Source organism: Bubalus bubalis, chromosome 11, assembly GCF_019923935.1.
Source record: "Bubalus bubalis isolate 160015118507 breed Murrah chromosome 11, NDDB_SH_1, whole genome shotgun sequence".
NCBI lineage: Eukaryota > Metazoa > Chordata > Mammalia > Artiodactyla > Bovidae > Bubalus > Bubalus bubalis.
The window spans coordinates 221,786-241,914 of NC_059167.1; the positions used below are offsets into that span (position 1 = coordinate 221,786).

Sequence of the window (20,129 nt, forward strand, 5' to 3'; positions counted from 1 at the left end):
GTAGGCTGCAGTCCATGGGGTCGCGAAGAGTCAGACACGATTGAGCGACTTTACTTTCACTTTTCATTTTCATGCATTGGAGAAGGAAATGGCAACCCACTCCAGTGTTCTTGCCTGGAGAATCCCAGGGATGGGGGAGCCTGGTGGGCTGCCATCTATGGGGTTGTGCAGAGTCGGACACGACTGAAGCGACTTAGCAGCAGCAGCAGCAGTACTCACTGTAGGTTAAAAGGCTATTTTTAAAGTGATTATATATATATATATATATATATATAATCATGAAAGCACACCTATAAAGGCGTGGGGGAAGGGTAGGCATGGTGGAGAGAAAAAGTTTACAAATTCCAACAACAGGAGGAGGATGGGAATCAAAGCACAAATAGGAGTTGGCCTTTGATAGTTGTGTGACCCCATAGATTGTGGAAAAGAAGGTGTTAAGAAAGGCACTGGTATCCTTAAGGAGACCTTTCCAAAATGCCTACTCCCCATCTCTTCTTGCCCCCTCTGCTGTGATCTTGAGTCATATAGTTCTTAAAGGAAAGAGAAGTAGGAAACAGGAACTCTACCACTTCTACCCTTTTCCCATCCTGTTATTAATATAATGGTATTATTTGACATCATCATCAAGTCAGCCCTACTATGATGGATTGGTCCAGTCCCAAGGACACTGCCCCACCCAGGGCCTGTAAGCAGAAACAGCAGCCCAATAAGCAGTGGAGAAGGGAATGGCAAACCACTTCAGTATTCCTGACTTGAGAACCCCACGAACAGTATGAAAAGGCAAAAAGATAGGACACTTAAAGATGAACTCCCCAGGTTGGTAGGTGCCCAATATGCTACTGGAGATCAGTGGAGAAGTAACTCCAGAAAAGAATGAAGAGACAGAGACAAAGAAAAACAGCACCCAGTTGTGGATGTGACTAATGATGAAAGTAGAGTCCAATGCTGTAAAAAAGAAATATTGCATAGGAACCTGGAATGTTAGGTCCATGAATCAAGGCAAATTGGAAGTGGTCAAACAGGAGATGACAAGAGTGAACATCGACATTTTAGGAACCAGTGAATTAAAATGGCCTGGAATGGTTGGATTTAAATCAGATGACCATTATATCTACTACTGTAGGCAAGGACCCCTTAGAAGAAATGGAATAGCCATCATGGTCAACAAAGGAGTCCGAAATGCAGTATTTGGATGCAATCTCAAAAATGACAGAATGTCTGTTTCAGAGGCAAACCATTCGCTGTCACAGTAATCCAAGTCTCTGCCCTGACAAGTAACGCTGAAGAAGCTGAAGTTGAACGGTTCTATGAAGACCTACAAGACCTTTTGGAAAGAACACCCAAAAAAGATGTCCTTTTCATTGTAGGGGACTGGAATGCAAAAGTAGGACGTCAAGAAACACCTGGAGTAACAGGCAAATTAGGCCTTGGAATACGGAATGAAGCAGGGAAAAGACTACTAGAGTTTTGCCAAGAGAACGCACTGGTCATAGCAAACACCCTCTTCCAACAACACAAGAGAAGACTCTACACATGGACATCGCCAGATGGTTGACACCGAAATCAGATTGATTATATTCTTTGCAGCCAAAGATGGAGAAGCTCTATACAGTCAGCAAAAATAATACTGGGACCTAACTGTGGCTCAGACCATGAACTCCTTATTGCCAAATTCAGACTTAAATTGAAGAAAGTGGGGAAAGCCACTAGACCATTCAGATCAGATTAGATCAGCCGCTCAGTCGTATCCGACTCTTTGAGACCCCATGAATCGCAGCACGCCAGGCCTCCCTGTCCATCACCAACTCCCGGAGTTCACTCAGACTCACGTCCATCGAGTCAGTGATGCCATCCAGCCATCTCATCCTCTGTCGTCCCCTTCTCCTGCCCCCAATCCCTCCCAGCATCAGAGTCTTTTCCAATGAGTCAACTCTTCGCATGAGGTGGCCAAAGTACTGGAGTTTCAGCTTTAGCATTATTCCTTCCAAAGAAATCCCAGGGCTGATCTCCTTCAGAATGGACTGGCTGGATCTCCTTGCAGTCCAAGGGACTCTCAAGAGCCTTCTCCAACACCACAGTTCAAAACCATCAATTCTTCGGCGCTCAGCCTTCTTCACAGTCCAACTCTCACATCCATACATGACCACAGGAAAAACCATAGCCTTGACTAGACGGACCTTTGTTGGCAAAGTAATGTCTCTGCTTTTGAATATGCTGTCTAGGTTGGTCATAACTTTTCTTCCAAGGAGTAAGCGTCTTTTAATTTCATGGCTGCAGTCACCATCTGCAGTGATTTTGGAGCCCCAAAAAATAAAGTCTGACACAGTTTCCACTGTTTCCCCATCTATTTCCCATGAAGTGATGGGACCGGATGCCATGATCTTCGTTTTCTGAATGTTGAGCTTTAAGGCAACTTTTTCACTCTCCTACTTCACTTTCATCAAGAGGCTTTTGAGTTCCTCTTCACTTTCTGCCATAAGGGTGGTGTCATCTGCATAGCTGAGGTTATTGATATTTCTCCCAGCAATCTTGATTCCAGCTTGTGTTTCTTCCAGTCCACCGTTTCTCATGATGTACTCTGCATATAAATAAACAGGGTGACAATATACAGCCTTGACGTACTCCTTTTCCTATTTGGAACCAGTCTGTTGTAACATGTCTAACTGTTGCTTCCTGACCTGCATACAAATTTCTCAAGAGGCAGGTCAGGTGGTCTGGTATTCCCATCTCTTCAAGAATTTTCCACAGTTTATTGTGATCCACACAGTCAAAGGCTTTGGCATAGTCAATAAAGCAGAAATAGATGCTTTTCTGGAACTCTCTTGCTTTTTCCATGATCCAGCAGATGTTGGCAATTTGATCTCTGGTTCCTCTGCCTTTTCTAAAACCAGCTTGAACATCAGGAAGTTCACGGTTCACATATTGCTGAAGCCTGGCTTGGAGAATTTTGAGCATTACTTTACTAGCGTGTGAGATGAGTGCAATGGTGCGGTAGTTTGAGCATTCTTTGGCATTGCCTTTCTTTGGGATTGGAATGAAAACGGACCTCTTCCAGTCCTGTGGCCATTATTGAGTTTTCCAAATTTTCTGGCATATTGAGTGCAGCACTTTCACAGCATCATCCTTCAGGATTTGGAATAGTTCAACTGGAATTCCATCACCTCCACTAGCTTTGTTGGTAGTGATGCTTTCTAAGGCCCACTTGACTTCACATTCCAGGATGTCTGGCTCTAGGTCAGTGATCACACCATCGTGATTATCTGGGTTGTGAAGATCTTTTTTGTACAGTTCTTCTGTGTATTCTTGCCATCTCTTCTTAATATCTTCTGCTTCTGTTAGGTCCATACCATTTCTGTCCTTTATCGAGCCCATCTTTGCATGAAATGTTCCTTTGGTATCTCTGATTTTCTTGAAGAGATCTCTAGTCTTTCCCATTCTGTTGTTTTCCTCTATTTCTTTGCATTGACCGCTGAAGAAGGCTTTCTTATCTCTTCTTGCTATTCTTTGGAACTCTGCATTCAGATGTCTATATCTTTCCTTTTCTCCTTTGCTTTTCGCTTCTCTTCTTATCACAGCTATTTGTAAGGCCTCCCCAGACAGCCATTTTGCTTTTTTGCATTTCTTTTCCATGGGGATGGTCTTGATCCCTGTCTCCTGTACAATGTCACGAACCTCATTCCACAGTTCATCAGGCACTCTATCTATCAGATCTAGGCCCTTAAATCTATTTCTCACTTCCACTGTATAATCATAAGGGATTTGATTTAGGTCATACCTGAATGGTCTAGAGGTTTTCCCTACTTTCTTCACTTTAAGTCTGAATTTGGCAATAAGGAGTTCATGGTCTGAGCCACAGTCAGCTCCTGGTCTTGTTTTTGCTGACTGTATAGAGCTTCTCCATCTTTGGCTGCAAAGAATATAATTAATCTGATTTCGGTGTCGACCATCTGGTGATGTCCATGTATAGAGTCTTCTCTTGTGTTGTTGGAAGAGGGTGTTTGTTATGACCAGTGCATTTTCTTGGCAAAACTCTATTAGTCTTTTCCCTGCTTCATTCCATATTCCAAGGCCAAATTTGCCTGGTACCCCAGGTGTTTCTTGACTTCCTGCTTTTGCATTCCAGTCCCCTACAATGAAAAGGACATCTTTTTTGGGTGTTAGTTCTACAAGGTCTTGTAAGTCTTCATAGAACCGTTCAACTTCAGCTTCTTCAGTGTTACTGGTTGGGGCATAGACTTGGATTACTGTGATATTGAATGGTTTGCCTTGGAAACGAACAGAGATCTTTCTGTCGTTTTTGAGATTGCATCCAAGTACTGCATTTCAGGCTCTTTTGTTGACCATGATGGCTACTCCATTTCTTCTGAGGGATTCCTGCCCACAGTAGCAGATATAATGGTCATCTGAGTTAAATTCACCTATTCCAGTCCATTTGAGTTCGCTGATTCCTAGAATGTCGACATTCACTCTTGCCATCTCTTGTTTGACCACTTCCAGTTTGCCTTGATTCATGGACCTGACATGCCAGGTTCCTATGCAATATTGCTCTTTACAGCATCAGACCTTGTTTCTATCACCAGTCACATCCACAGCTGGGTATTGTTTTTGCTTTGGCTCCATCCCTTCATTCTTTCTGGAGTTATTTCTCCACTATCTCCAGTAGTATATTGGGCACCTACTGACCTGGGGAGTTTCTCTTTTAGTATCCTATCATTTTGCCTTTTCATACTGTTCATGGGGTTCCCAAGGCAAGAATACCGAAGTGGTTTGCCATTCCCTTCTCCAGTGGACCACATTCTGTCAGATCTCTCCACCATGACCCGCCCATCTTGGGTTGCCCCACAGGCATGGCTTAGTTTCACTGAGTTAGACAAGGCTGTGGTCCTAGTGTGATTAGATTGACGAGTTTTCTGTGAGTATGGTTTCAGTGTGTTTGCCCTCTGATGCCCTCTTGCAACACCTACCGTCTTACTTGGGTTTCTCTTACCTTGGGCGTGGGGTATCTCTTCACGGCTGCTCCAGCAAAACGCAGCCATTGCTCCTTACCTTGGACGAGGGGTATCTCCTCACTGCCGCCCGGGCCTAGAGGATCTATCCCACGTTGAAGGTCAGACCATTCAGGTATGACCTAAATCAAACCCCTTATGATTATACAGTGGAAGTGACAAATAGATTCAAGGGATTAGATCTGATAGAGTGCCTGATGAACTACAGAGGGAAGTTCGTGACATATACAGGAGGCAGTGATCAAGACCATCCCCAAAGAAAAGAAATGCAAAAAGGTAAAATTGTTGTCTGAGGAGGCCTTAGAAATAACTGTGAATAGAAGAGAAGCGAAAGGCAAAGGAGAAAAGGAAAGATATGCCCATTTGAATGCAGAGTTCCAAAGAAGAGCAAGGAGAGCTAAGAAAGCCTTCTTCAGAAAGCAAGGCAAAGAAAAAGAGGAAAACAATAGAATGGGAAAGTCTAGAGATCTCTTCAAGAAAATCAGAAATACCAAAGGAACATTTCATGCAAAGATGGGCACAATAAAGGACAGAAATGGCATGGACCTAACAGAAGCAGAGGATATTAAGAAGAGGTGGCAAGAATACACAGAACTATACAAAAACAGATATTCATGACCCAGATAATCACAATGATGTGATCACCAACCCAGAGCCAGACATCTTGGATTTGGAAGGCAAGTGAGCCTTAGGAAGCATCACTACAAACAAAGCTAGTAGAGGTGATGGAATTCCAGTTGAGCTATTGCAAATCCTAAAAGATGATGCTGTGAAAGTGCTGCACTCAATATGCCAGAAAATTTGGAAAACTCAGTAATGGCCACAGGACTGGAAAAGGTCAGTTTCATTCCAATCCCAAAGAAAGACAATGCCAAAGAATGCTCAAACTACCACACAATTGCACTCATCTCGCATGCTAGTAAAGTAATGCTCAAAATTCTCCAAGCCAGGCTTCAACATTATGTGACCCGTAAACTTCCAGATGTTCAAGCTGGTTTTAGAAAAGGCAGAGGAACCAGAGATCAAATCGCCAACACCTGCTGGATCACAGAAAAAGGAAGAGAGTTCCAGAAAAACATCTGCTTTATTGACTACACCAAAGCCTTTGACTGTGTGGATGACAATCAACTGTGGAAAATTCTGAAAGAGATGGGACTGCCAGGCCACCTGACCTACCTCTTGAGAAACTTGTATGCAGGTCAGGAAGCAACAGTTAGAACTGGACATGGGAACAACAGAGTGGTTCCAAATCAGGAAAGGAGTACTCCAAGCCTGTATACTGTTACCCTGCTTATTTAACTTACATGTAGAGTACATCAAGAGAAAAGCTGGGCTGGAAGAAGCACAAACTGGAATCTAAATTGCCGGGAGAAATATCAATAACCTCAGATGTGCAGATGACACCACCCTTATGGCAGAAAGCGAAGAGGAACTAAAATGCCTCTTGATGAAAGTGAAGTTGGCGAGTGAAAAAGTTGGCTTAAAACTATACATTCAGAAAACTAAGATGGCACTTGGCCCCATCACTTCATGGCAAACAGATGGGGAAATGGTGGAAACAGTGGCATACTTTATTTTTGGGGGCTCCAAAATCACTGCGGATGGTAAGTGCAGCCATAAAATTAAAACACGCTTGCTCCTTGGAAGAAAAGTTATGACCAACCTAGACAGCATATTAAAAAACATAGACATTACCTTGCTGACAAAGGTCCAACTAGTCAAAGCTATGGTTTTTCCAGTAGTCATGTATGGATGTGCTGCTGCTAAGTCGCTTCAGTCGTGTCCGACTCTGTGCGACCCCATAGACGGTAGCCCACCAGGCTCCCCCATCCCTGGGATTCTCCAGGCAAGAACACTGGAGTGGGTTGCCATTTCCTTCTCCAATGCATGAAAATGAAAGTGAAGTCGCTCAGTCGTGTCCGACTCTTCACGACCCCATGCACTACAGCCTACCAGGCTCCTCCAATCCATGGGATTTTCCAGGCAAGAGTGCTATCGCCTTCGGACTATAAAGAAAGCTGAGCACCGAAGAATTGATGCTTTTGAACTGTGGTGTTGGAGAAGACAACCTTGAGAGTCCCTGAAACTGCAAGGATATCCAACCAGTTCAGCCTAAAGGAGATTAGTCCTGGGTGTTCATTGGAAGGATTGATGTTGAAGCTGAAACGCCAATACTTTGGCCACCTGATGCAAAGAGCTGAGTCATTTGAAAAGACCCTAATGCTGGGAAAGATTGAGGTCTGGAGGAGACAGAGGATGAGATGGTTGGATGACATCACTGACTCGATGGAGAAGAGTTTGGGTAAACTCCGGGACTTGGTGATAGACAGTGAGGCCTGGTGTGCTGCAGTCCATGGGGTCGCAAAGAGTCGGAGACGACTGAGCTGAACTGAAGTGGATACAGAGGCAGGGGCTGGCCTCAGTAGATGGGCGGCAGCAAGGGTGAGAGAGCAGAGGGTGACGTAACATTGAAAATAGTTGCCACGTCCCTCTTCAACCGCTAACGAAGACCTCCAACTTTCTCTCCCTGAAACAAACGAAGACTCGGTTCCGCGGCGCCGGGGGTCAAGAGGCGGGGAGCTGGTCGGCACACCGCGCAGGCGCACGACGCGACGGGAGGTGGGGGTCCTGAGGCGGAGAGCGGGTCGGCGCACTGCGCAGGCGCACGACGCGGCGGGGGGGTGGGGGCTGTCACGAGGCGGAGACCGGGTCGGGAGCAGCGCGCAGGCGCAGGACGCGGCACGCGGGCCGGAAGGGGCGGTGGGGCAGGATGGCTGCGCAGGAGCGGGCACTGCCCGTTTTGTTGGTGCCGGTCCCCGCCGAGGCCGTAGGGCGACTGGGGTCTCGGGCGCAGCTGCACAGAGAGCAGGCGGCCCTGGGGAGTCTGACGGCCGCAGGCAGCCTTCACGTACTTCCCTTGGCGCCGGGCGGCCGAGGCGGGGGCGACTGCCGCCTGGAAGGCTGTTTTCGGCAGTAAGAGCTGCGGCCGGGCCGGGCGGTGAGGGAGCGCGCCTCTGTTGGCCTGGGGGCGGCGGGAGCGGAGTGACGGCGGGGCGCCCGCCTGAGGCGGGCCCGGCCCCCTCAGAGCCGCACGGTGGTCGTGTTCCCCCTTTCCCTTCCCGGTGGGCGGAGGCCGCACCCAGATTCTCCGCACGCGGGGAGCTGTAGGAGTCCCTGTTTGGGCTCTGAGCTTTTTTATTCGTTCTACAGAGTTTGATTTCTCGTCACCGTGCTGTACCCCACGCCCATTTTCTTCAGTTAAATTTGTTGAAGACGCCAGCCGGGGGGCATCATCTCATTTCCATTGTCCTGTTGTTATTCTAATGCGGGATACAGATAGCTGTTTGCTTCACTTTGGGGCTTACTCTCTCCGCTCCCCTTTGAAGGATAGATAGAGCCTGCATTTTCTGCTCAATGTATTTTCCTAACAAGTGCTTATTATGCGCGCTGCTCGTTACCTAGGAGTAGTGCCTGAAAGGTGGAGTCAGACAGTTCTTAATACACGTGGGGCTGTGTGGTCGGTAAGACAGAAAAGAAACAATTTCAGTCATCTGTAACTCTTACGTTTTATATCGTTAAGGTTGAGAGTGCCATCCGAGGCTTTGGACTCTTTAATAAAACGTTTTAGAAATTTCTTTACGGCTTTAGTAGCCAAATAGTCTTGGAATCCCCAGGTCTTACAACAGTGCCTCGCAGTAGAGAGTCGTTTGGTAAATCCCTGAATGCTTCAGTGGGTTTCATGTTTTCTTTACCCTGGTCTCTAGCTGCTAGGAAAAGGATTCTCTCTCCTTAAGTTAGTTGATTCGGCATTATTAAGTACCGATGAACACAGTGCTGTAACGAGAGGAGTGAGTCGGAGACCCTGACAGAAGATAAGCAGAACTGACAGGAAATAATTGGGGGCTTATGTAAGCTAATGCAGATTAGTAGGAGGAAGAGCATGGAGGACAACGTTTTAGCTTTTTTTTTTTAGCTGAATTAAGTTTTAATTCGAGTAATTCATAGGGTAAAAATAAGGACAAATTTATAGGGTACAGAATTTGCTTCCTACTTTTCTACCAGTGGGGCTTCCCTGATAGCTCAGTTTGCAAAGAAGCCGCCTGCAATGCCAGGAGAGTCGGACACGACTTTCACTTTTCTGCCAGAATCGCATGTTGGTAGACTATACCGATATACACGGTCTTTTGTGTATATTGTTGAATCATTGTGCATTCTGTAATCTGTTCCCTGAAAAAAATCTGTCTTTCCACGTGGCAATATGGTCCCATGTGCTAATGATGTTACTCGTTTCACAGTATTTTGCTTTTAAATGTATTTTAATTTGTTTAGCTATTTCCATATTTGACATTTTCAGATTTCAGTGTAAACAGTCAGGTATTGGCTCTTTATGAAACATCATTCTAGGTATAAAGACAAAAATACAAAATGTCAGTATTTTTTCTCTGACGTAGCACCAAGTTCACTGTTTTTAGATATAAAACTTATTACTTTTGTGGAAAAAAGCTTTTTTAAAAAAAAGAAACTTTATCAACATGTAGCTTCATCTGCATTGTTTTCAAAATCTGGGTTTTTTTTATTTTTAAATGTAACAATTTAATTTGAAGCTGTAGCATTAATAGTCTTTTTCCATCCTTGTTAGTCGTATTGGTATGTTGACTTTCTACTGCGTTATATATTTTATAACTGCACTGCCCCATATGGTAGCCATTAGCCACATGTGACTTAAAATTGAAAATTTAGTTCCTCGGTTGCACTCACTGAGCATGTTTCAAGTGCTCAGTAGCCCCATGTGGCAGTTGGCTCCTGTATTGGACCTTGGAGATTCGCGGAACACTTCCATCTCATGAAAAGTTCTGTTGGATAGACTTATTCTGTGATATGCCTCTTTAAAGTCTTCAAAGTCTATAAATGCAATAATCACTTTTTAAAAAAGTGATTGAAAGCGTTTATGTTAGCAGAACATATTTTTTGTTAATTGTGAAGACCATCTCTTAAAAATAATAGACATTCGGTTATTGAAACTTATCCTTGATCATGACAGTTTCTTTAAGCATATCATCAGTCTGGATTTAGGATGAAATGGAATAAGAGCAGCCACCATTTCTTGCTCTTTGCCTCCTCTTCACCACCCACTCCTGTATTCTTATGTTGCCCTGAAGGATGTTGAGGGGAAAGAAGTGAGAAAGGGGAAGGAGAAAGGGAAAGGGGGCTGAAATCTAGAGCAGTTTACTTTCCCTTAGGTTGTGTACAGAATGAATGCTATTAGGTGAACCAAAAAGTTCTCTCTTTCTGCCATTTTACCCTCACCATTGTGGGTAAGTATTATTGTGGATGTAGAATATAATAATAGTCTAAACTTTTTCCTTAGGTTTGTGTGGGAGGATTCTCCTCACAGTGGGACACCAAACAACAAGCCCAGACTGCTTGCTCTTACTGAAAATTATGAACTGCTCATCTGTGAATTTAATTTGGAAGATGGAAGATGTGATGCAACCGTTTTATATAGCTATAGTGAGGAGACATTGCAGAAGCTTGTTGAAGATCAAAATATCAGTAAGTATTTGCAGGTAGTCTTGCAGCATGTTTGAATCTGTATTACTATGTAATTTTATATATTTTGGGAACAGTTCTTACAGAGGTAAAATCAGGGAGGGATATTTGCCCTGTCTAGTATAGTAGGCACTAGCTACACGAGGCTCTTAAGCTGTTAATGTAATTAATATGAATTAATGTGTCCTTTAAATGTCAAGTACACATTCCAGATTTGAAAACTTGGTACTAAAAAAGTAAAATATCTCATTAATAGTTTTTATATTAATTACATGTTGATGTTTTGAAGATGAAGTAAATAATATAATAAAATTAGTTTTACCTGTTTTTTTTTTCAGTGCAGTTACTGGAAAATTTAAAATTATACATGTGGCTCACTTTTGTGGCTGATGTTATATTTCTCTTGGTTAATCTGCTGATCTGGACTGGTCATAGAGCTGTTTGCTACATCCTATCCTGAGGGCTTCAGGGAGCAGAAATCAAAGCACTCAGGCATTTATTTTTAAGGCAGTAGCATTCTTGCCACCCTGCTTATGTTTCTTCTTTTCCTTTTAAAAAAAAAAGAGTCTGTGATGGTTCTTCTGGGGTTTCGTGGGTAAGAACCTTTTTTAATCATCTTGTGGGTTTTTAAATTACACTCTGGCCAGAAACAGAAGGCACAGAGATCGTAGGTCATCTTCATTCATTCCCTCACCTACCTTCCAGTGACCACTTGCTTAGCTGAGTTTGATCAGTAATTGTCTAGAGTTGGACTAAGATAAATGCTGATTCCTTTTTGTTTCATCTGTTTGTGTTAACAGCACCAGATTTACCAGTTGTAAAATTATGACCAGTGAGTTTGATGTAATATCCTTTTGTTTTATAGGTATTTCCTTATTATCTTTGAGGATTCTGTCATTTCACAACAACACATCATTATTGTTCATCAACAAATGTGTTGTCCTACATGTTATGTTTCCTGAAAGAGATGCTGAGATTAGGGTACTCAGCTGTTGCACATTACCCTTACCTGCGCAGGCAGTGGACAGGATTATTGACACGCAGCTCTGTAGAGGAATTCTCTTTGTTTTGAGTAGTTTAGCCTGGATCTGTATCCTTTTTGGTAAAGATGTTGATGTCAGTGGGAGGAGAATACCTAGGAAAATGAGCCTTTTTAGGCTTTTAAGTTTAGAGACTGGGTTATAGGTGGAATGGTTAATTTCTCAGTAAAACTTTCGGAGAAAAAGCTGTTCATGAACTTCAGATACTCAGCTGCATTGCTTTATATTCTATTCAGATATTTTTCAGTTTATAAATATACATTTTTTCATAGTTATAACCATCCAGCTTATCTATGTTTTTAAATTGGGTATATTCTGTATTACCCATTTATTTAAAATATTATTTATTAAATATCCGTTTTGTGCTTGTTCCAGGAGGGATTTAGATGACTGCTTATGATGTAATACACGCATTTTCGTGTATGAGTATAATCTTCTCTCTTACTGCCTCTAATGCTTCTGTCGTATTAGGAAATCATATTGTTTGCATAACCGTTTTTTTAAGTTTGTTTTTGGAAACTGTCACAGATTTTTTTGTCCTTAGATTCATAGGTCACCAGCAGAATTATATTAAAAATTATTTGAAGATTATTTGAAGAACGACCTTATAGTAGTGTTTTTGGAACTTTTATTTCATTTTTTTTCTATTTTACATATATCGTTTGTATGCATGCATGCTCAGTCATGTCTGACTCTTTGTGACCGCATGGACCGTAGCCTGCTAGGTTCCTCTGTCCATGGGGTTCTCCAGGCAAGAATACTGGAATGGGTTGCCATTTCCTCCTCTAGAGGATCTTCCCAACCCAGAGATCAAACACGTGTCTCCTGCATTGTAGGCTGATTCTTTACCACTGAGCCACCATGGTAGTGACCAAACAGTAGTATTTTATATATATCATAGTCTGTATTAAAATTTCTTTTGTAAAAATACAGGTTATTGTATTATAAAAAAATGTTACAGAATATTGGATTAACTTTGTTTTTGTTGCCAGGTTACAGAAATGCACTGTTCGACATAGTAGGCAGTAGGCATGTGTGGCTGTTGGACACTTGAAACAGGCTAGTGTGACTGAGAAACTGAATTCTTAGTTGTATTTAATTACTTTAACGTCTGATACTTGATTCAGTTATTGGAGAACTTTAGAGTATGTTTGGAACGACTTGGCTGTTCCAAGTTCTTAAATATAAATTTTTGCAGTCTAAATACAGACCAAATAATTGCAATGAAAATTGTCCCAGTTGAAATGTGCTATAAGTATAAAATAACTCAGTTTGAACAATTTCGAAAAAATATGTAAAATGTATCAAGGTTTATATTAATTACACGTAGAGATAATATTTTGGATATACTGGGTTAAATAATGTATTAAAATTAGGTTCACTGGTTTCTTTTTACTTTTTTAATAAGGCTGCTAGAAAATTTACAAGGACAAATGTGCCTCGTGCTGCTTCTTTGGAACAGCACAGTTGCAGAACTCTAGTGGAAAATGTTCGTGATGTCTCAGGGGCTGGCGCAGAGTGGAGACTGAGCGAGCACCGTTGAATAAACTCTGCCAGGTTGTTTATTGGGTCACTAAAGTCATAGTCACCTGGTTAACATGATGGGTTCTTTAATGTGCATTCTCCTTCTGTTATTATGCCTACAAGGTTGGAACGATGAAGTCTGTAACTCTGTCCTGTTCTGTGTTTTAAGTGTTTGGGCATACTTAAGACTGACATTTTCTCTAACTCTTAACTCAAAGACATTTTTGACATTGTGGATGGTAAACAAGTAGCTCATGTGGATTTAGCACTTGCTCAAGAAGATATGTGTAATGAGCAGCAACAGGAGCCAGCCAAGAGTTCTTCATTTACTTCACTGAAAGTGTCTCAGGACCTGGATGTTGTAGTGGTTGTGGGCTTCTCCAATACTGCAGTTGCTCTTAACTTGACTTTGTACTTCAGGTATGTAGATTACTTCCTTCTCTAATTTGAGGTAAATAATTAGAGCCAAAAAGAGGTTAAAAAATGTACTTGTTGGCCTTTTTTTTCCCCTTTCTTTTAACCAGTTTTCTTCCTCTATCTAGTTGATAACATTCTAGGTACTACATAGTGAGCTTGTTACTATATAAAAATATGTGCAGATGACCACCGGCTATTTTTTATTTCTGGATGCATATCCAAGTTTTTATTTTGATTTATATTTATATTATAGATAGCTTATGTCATCATATGTAAAAAGTAACCGAGCACAATTTTAAAAACTCTTAGCTATTATATGTAATCTCCTCACTTCTTTCCAATGCCAGAGTAGAAGAAAAATGGGATTTACCCTGTTAGAATTTTATCTTATGTGGCTTATGGTCCTGGCCGCCTATGGGATCCACCTTTTTCCATCTTAGGATGTTCTCAGGTGTTTCCTGTGGAGGGCCCACACCGGCAACTTTCTGAATATATTAGTGAAAATTGAGTACTTCTGTGTGTAGCTTTTTGACTTAGAAATTCTAGTTGCTTCTGATCTTATGTTGGAAAGGAACATGTTTGTATCTGATTGTGCATACCCATGTACACAGCACCTGTTTATTGCAACTTGCAAGTAGGCTAATCAACATTTATGACTTTCAGAATTAAGGGACATTTCAAGCCATTAGGATTTTTGGTCCTAGTTTAATGTGAATGAAATAAACATATCCTTGAGTAATTGGGAATGTACTTTGATGAGTTAATTTCATCCTCACATATCAGGCAGAACTTCTTACTACTGTGGTTTTTTTACTTGTTTTTAATGGCTTTTTAACATATTTTTTAGAATTTTTAAGCCGGGATGATTATCACATTTTCAGGTTGTATGCTTGTGTATCAGTAGGCCATTTTCACTGACTGAAATATATCTTGTATATGTAGAGTTACCTCCTAATCAGATTCCTTGGTAAACAGTTTAACAGGTGAAGAGGAAGGAAAACCCACTTGCCTCCCCTGATCCTTGAGTGCAGGGTTCTGCTCCTCGGGATGTTTTGGCAGCACCCCAAGAGAACCCTGAAGGGGGCACCAGGAACATTCCTTGGGACAGATTCCTTTGAACTCAGCCACTGTAACATCAGCCAGTGAAGAACGTCTGCTCCCTTCCCTATAGTCAGTTTGGGGATCTGTCCTGTCCATCTAAATGAACAGTCTATCTCTATTTGTTAATTATCTACGTGAGTGCTCTTTAATTAATATAACTTCTCGAGGAACTTGACCCTATATTTTGTAAGTACACTATGAAATCTAAAAGTATTTTTTCCATTCCTGCCTCCAGCTCTAGTTCTTTCCCACCATAAGGAATATCAGCCACCCCTTTTCATTTTATCAAGTCCTGTTCCCGCTCTGCGATCCACCTCTTTTATGAAGTCATTCCTTACTAAAATCCCTTCCACTTGTAAATTTCTGCTCATTTTATACTTTTTCTTCTCTTTGAACTTCTTTGGCACTTTTTGCTTTGAACTACAGTTTAGCACTTAATTGTATAGTCTTTCATTACTTCCCTAATTTTTTGTGTTTCCTATAGAGTTTGTAAGCTCATGTAAGCTCCACATGATTTGTTCGTTCAATTTGCTGTCAGTAACTTTTTCTTCCAGTTCACCTTAGCTGTCCATTCTCGTAGTCATACCCTGGGCTTTGTCAGTATATGAAACTATTCCTCCCCTAAATCACTTTCCCACACATCCCACTCTGACCACAACTTCCCGAACTACATCTTGCTTACTCAGGTACCCCCACTTCTCTCGTCTGGCTTCACTGGAATTTCCATACACTGACATCACGAGTGACGACTGCATCTCCCTGTGTCTTCACGTCCCTCTTTATAGTGTAGATTCTGTGACCTGTCATTGTGTTCACTTTTTTGAATGCGCCCTAAACTCTTGATCCTGCTGTGTGATAGCACTTGGTCTAACACATTTTTTAATTCTGTCTTATTCCCTGCATCCACACAACTGAGCACTTGTGAGAACACCACAAATAAAAATTGATACCACTAAAAGTTCACACTCATGCCTTACGTGGTCTCTCATGTTTCCTGGAAACTTTACAGTGATTTTTTTCATGAGTCCTTTTTTTTTGGCAGCAATGTTTTAAACATCCGTTTTTCTCAAACCTTTATTCATCTCTTTATCCTCAACTGTTCCTGGATGACTTTACCTCCTACTTTATAAAGGAAGTAGACCCTGTCTCACGGGAGCTCCTTCCGTTTCTCACATGAAATTCCTCACTTCCCTGCACTCGTCTTCTCCATATTCTGCCCTGTTACAGGGAAGGGGTTTCCTGCTCCCATGCAGGCCCATCCCTCTGCGTGTGCTCTGAATCCCATTCCTTCCTCCTCCTCAGGGACCATTTTCTGTTTCCTGTCTTTCCTAGATCTCCAGCCTCTTGAGTATTAGATCCGTGTCCATCTAATCACCAGGTCCTAGTCATTCTAGGTCCTGAGGGCTTCCTGAATCTTTTCCACTTTTCTTAACTTCTTTGTCATCACTTTGATCCATGCTGCTGCCATCACTTATCCGAACTAGCTTACCAGCCTCGTAATTGGTCTCGCTGTTCTTCCCTGCTCAAATTCACCCTCTACGGAGTAGCCAGAGTGATGTTAAAATGCATATCTTTTCAGAGTGTAGGCAGGTATGAACATGTGGGGACAGAGTACATATCTTTTGTTGGCGGGGGAACTGCTTTCTCCACAGATCATATTTCTTCACTTGTCACCCTGCCTTCTCTAACATCATCTCCTTGACAAATGCAAGCCACGCTGTTACCTTCAAATTGTTGAAGTGGTTAATAATTTAACTAAGTGCTCAGGGGGTTACATACATCCCAGTCTCACACAGCCACTCCTCTGTGTCTGATCATATGGCTTCTCTGCTTAAACCCCTTGTCTAGCTTTTTTCCTCCTTCCCCAAGATGAAAGCTAACAATCCTTAGTAGCCCATAAAGCCTGACCCCATTTGTCTCTTGCAGAGCTCTCCAGCCTCATGTTACATACACTCTGCATCTACACCTGCATTCATACTTTGCTTTCCTAGCTATTAAGTATTTCCCTGGTCTCAGCCTAAATCTCACTTTGTGGTGGTGGGTGATTAAACACCTGGGGTTATGTCACATTCACCTGGTTCAAATCCAGCTGCACTGTTGCTCTGAGCCTCAGTTTCTATAGCTACAAAACTGGCGTATATTTACCTCATAGGGTTGTTGAAAAATTCAAATACATTAGTTCAGGTAAAAGTTTTTAGTTTCACATCTACAGTGCAGTAGATAATACATGCTCTTGTCTCTTCATAAAACTAACTTCCCTTAAGGGTAAAAAAATTTTCAATTCATGTAATTGACATATAATGTTACATTATTAGCTTCATATACACAACATAGCTTTATTAGTGTGTCTAAAGCAATGGAGGTGAGGCGTCTAGGTCAGGGAAACTTACTGTCTGTACTCTTTCTGCTCTGTAACACCTCCACCCCGTTTTCCTTTCCATTTTTAACAAGAGAGGCAATAACATGGATTTGGGTTTGACCATCATTTTTTACCATGACTGTTGTTTTCAAAACATAGGCAATACCCAGGACATCTGTTATGTGAAAAAACTCTACAAGACAGCCCTATTGAAGGTCCCAAGGGGATAGATGAAGATGATCCTGTTAATTCTGACTACAACATGAAACTGACCAAGTTTTCCTTCCGAATTGATAGGTACAGAAACCTCCTTTTTAGATTTACTTTATTATTTTCATTTTTGTGTGTGTGTGAGGCTGACACCATACCTTTTCACTTAAGTCTTTACAGAGCAGATACTTTTATTTCCCTAAGTGCATCTTTGCTTGGTTTAGTGCCTCACTTACTGCCTTTCACTGTCACACACATGAGTTCTGTCCTATCTCCCAGGTCTTGGAAAGCCCAGCTGTCATCATTGAATGAAACAATAAAGAGCTCCAAGCTGGGAGGTTCCTGCTGTGCTCCGTGGTTCCAGGATATTTCGCATCTGGAGTCCCCTGAATGTGGTAACCGCAGTACCACTGTGTCAGACTGGGCCTTCATTCCACAGGATGTGACATGTAGCCCATGTAATTTTCCACAGAAAGGCCCTGCCAGGACCAGTGATCCAGGAAGAATGTGGAAAAGGATGCACATCAGGGAACAGGAGGAGCCCCTTGAGCTTACCTGTGTGTCTGTGACAGGCTTCACTGCACTGTTTACTTGGGCAGGGGAAAGCACAGGCTGGACCATTGTCCTGTGGGACTTGGAGACCCAGAGCACGCAGTGTTTTTCACTGGGCAAAAAATGTATTCCTGTAGACAGTGGTGGAGTCCAGCAGCTGTGCCTCGTCTTGACAGGTAAGGACATCTTGTAACAGGTTGAAATCCACGTGGAGGGCTGTCCTAATGCCAGTTTTACTTCTGCTGCCTGAGTGGTGGTGGTGCCTGCTCGCACCTCTGAGCCTAGGCTTTGATGGAGAAAATTCAGTGTTACTCTTAGTACTGTTGTCCATGTGTTTGATTTTTAGTTAAGATTAATTCTGCTCAGCTAAATGCTTAGGATACTAAGTCAGAAAGAGTTTAAGGAAGGTTGGTTTTTAACCTAGCAAGTCTTTCACAGGACTTCAGTCTGTGTAGGCAGAGGTTGCAAGCTGGTAGCTCATGGACCGTGTATGAACTCAGATTTATTTTGTTTGGCCTGCACTACCTAAACTTTTAAAAAGTTTTTGAAAGTTTAGTTGTGCAGTCATGTCCGACTCTTTGTGACTCCATGGACTGTAGCCTACCAGGCTCCTCTCTCCACACGATTTTTTAAGCAAGAGTACTGGAGTGGGTTGCCATTTCCTTCTCCAGAGGATCTTCCCAACCCAAGAATCGAACATGGATATTCCACATTGTAGGCAGATGTTTTACCATCTGAGCCACCAGGAAAGTCCAGGCTTTTAAAAGACATTTTATTTATTATAAGCATGTAAAATTAGAGGATTTCACACAACCTGGCAGTTTAGTTGTTACTGAAAAATTAAAAGATTTGGCCCACTGGCCTTCATCCCTCCTCCAATTTATGGACTGAAGCCAAATTTCAGTGGCCTTAGATGGGCCAGTTCCTTTCAGGTTGTTTTGTTTTGGTTTTGTTTTTTAATATTTTTTTTTTTTTAGGTTACGTTTTCTTGTACTTCTCTCCCCACCTGCTTGGCTCCCATAGGTATTTGGGTTTGGTGTGTCAGATATATGTTGATTCAGCATTTATCCCATAATTTCCTGTAAAGCTACTGAGTGTTCTGATTGAACTGTGTGTTTCTTCTTCAGTATCTCAATTTCGGTAATCACGTATTTCTGTGTATCAGAGCATGCTATTAATTGCTTTATTTTGGTAAAGGTTCCAGGTATTGATTGTATAAGATACAGTTTTTTACATTATACAAAATGCAATTATACAGGATTATACAGGATACAATTAAGACAGTATTGATTGTCCAAGATTGTACAAAGTAGGTTTAGTGCTATTTCATAGGATGCATTGTTCTTATGAGAATTTGTCTCGTGTTTACTGTTTTGAAAATTGAAATTATTCTTTGAAAAATTATGATGAATTTATTAATTGAGGTCATTAGTTACCAGTACCCAATAAACATTAGTAATTACAATACTGAAGTATTGAGTAGTTAGAAATTAATTCCTGTCATAACACTAAAACCTAAGTCCTAATAATTTATTAAAGCTGACTTTTTGTCTTGTAGAAAGTGGACTCTCTCTGATTTTGTTTGGTTTGACTCAAGAGGAATTTTTAAATAGGCTGATGATCCACGGAAGTGCCAGCACTGTGGACTCTCTTTGTCATCTCAATGGTTGGGGGCGGTGTTCCATCCCCATACATGCACTAGAGGTAACAGAATTTAGTGTCTGTAGTATGATGATGTTTGATTGTTTTCTGTTGTTTACTCTTATATGGCCAAAGAGTTGGGAGATAACATGCAACCTAGCAACAAAAGATGCATAGCCTTTACCTATTCATTTGCCTAGTTTTGGATGTTTCATTACCCTAATTCTGCTTAGCAATTTACCCTTTTTGGCTTTGAAGTAACATAATGAACACTATTTAAGAAAGAAATCTGACTGTGGCTCAGATCATGAACCCCTTATTGCCAAATTCAGACTTAAATAGAAGAAAGTAGGGAAAACCATTAGACCATTCAGGTATGACCTAAATCAAACCCCTACGATTATGTAGTGGAAGTGACAAATAGATTCAAGGGAATAGATCTGAAGACAGAGTGCCTGATGAACTGTGGACAGAGGCTCATGGTGTTGTATAGGAGTCAGGGATCAAGACCATCCCCAAGAAAAAGAAATGCAAAAAAGCAAAATGGCTGTCTGAGGACGCCTTACAAATAGCTGTGAAAAGAAGAGAAGTGAAAAGCAAAGGAGAAAAGGAAAGATATTTCCAAAGAATAGCAAGGAGAGATAAGAAAGCCTTCCTTAGTGATCAGTGCAAAGAAAAAGGAAAACAGCAGAATGGGAAAGACTAGAGATCTCTTCAAGAAAATTAGAG

At 41.8% G+C, this 20,129-nt stretch overlaps 1 protein-coding gene across 5 annotated transcripts in view; it reads left to right on the plus strand.

The window, feature by feature from the left end:
• Positions 1-7,721: 7,721 nt before the first annotated feature.
• SPG11 (SPG11 vesicle trafficking associated, spatacsin) overlaps positions 7,722-20,129 on the plus strand; it is a 76,134-nt gene continuing 63,726 nt past the window's right edge. For 3 of the 5 annotated variants that reach the window (XM_025295076.3, XR_003112200.3, XR_003112201.3), the window contains exons 1-7: positions 7,722-7,979; positions 10,375-10,559; positions 11,422-11,646; positions 13,339-13,540; positions 17,157-17,294; positions 17,487-17,935; positions 19,318-19,463. In XM_025295076.3, the coding sequence (XP_025150861.3) occupies positions 7,777-7,979; positions 10,375-10,559; positions 11,422-11,646; positions 13,339-13,540; positions 17,157-17,294; positions 17,487-17,935; positions 19,318-19,463 (1,548 nt within the window). In that variant the 5' untranslated portion in view covers positions 7,722-7,776. The remainder of the gene's footprint in view (positions 7,980-10,374; positions 10,560-11,421; positions 11,647-13,338; positions 13,541-17,156; positions 17,295-17,486; positions 17,936-19,317; positions 19,464-20,129) is intronic. The other 2 variants (XM_025295073.3, XM_025295074.3) reach the window with 1 other exon arrangement.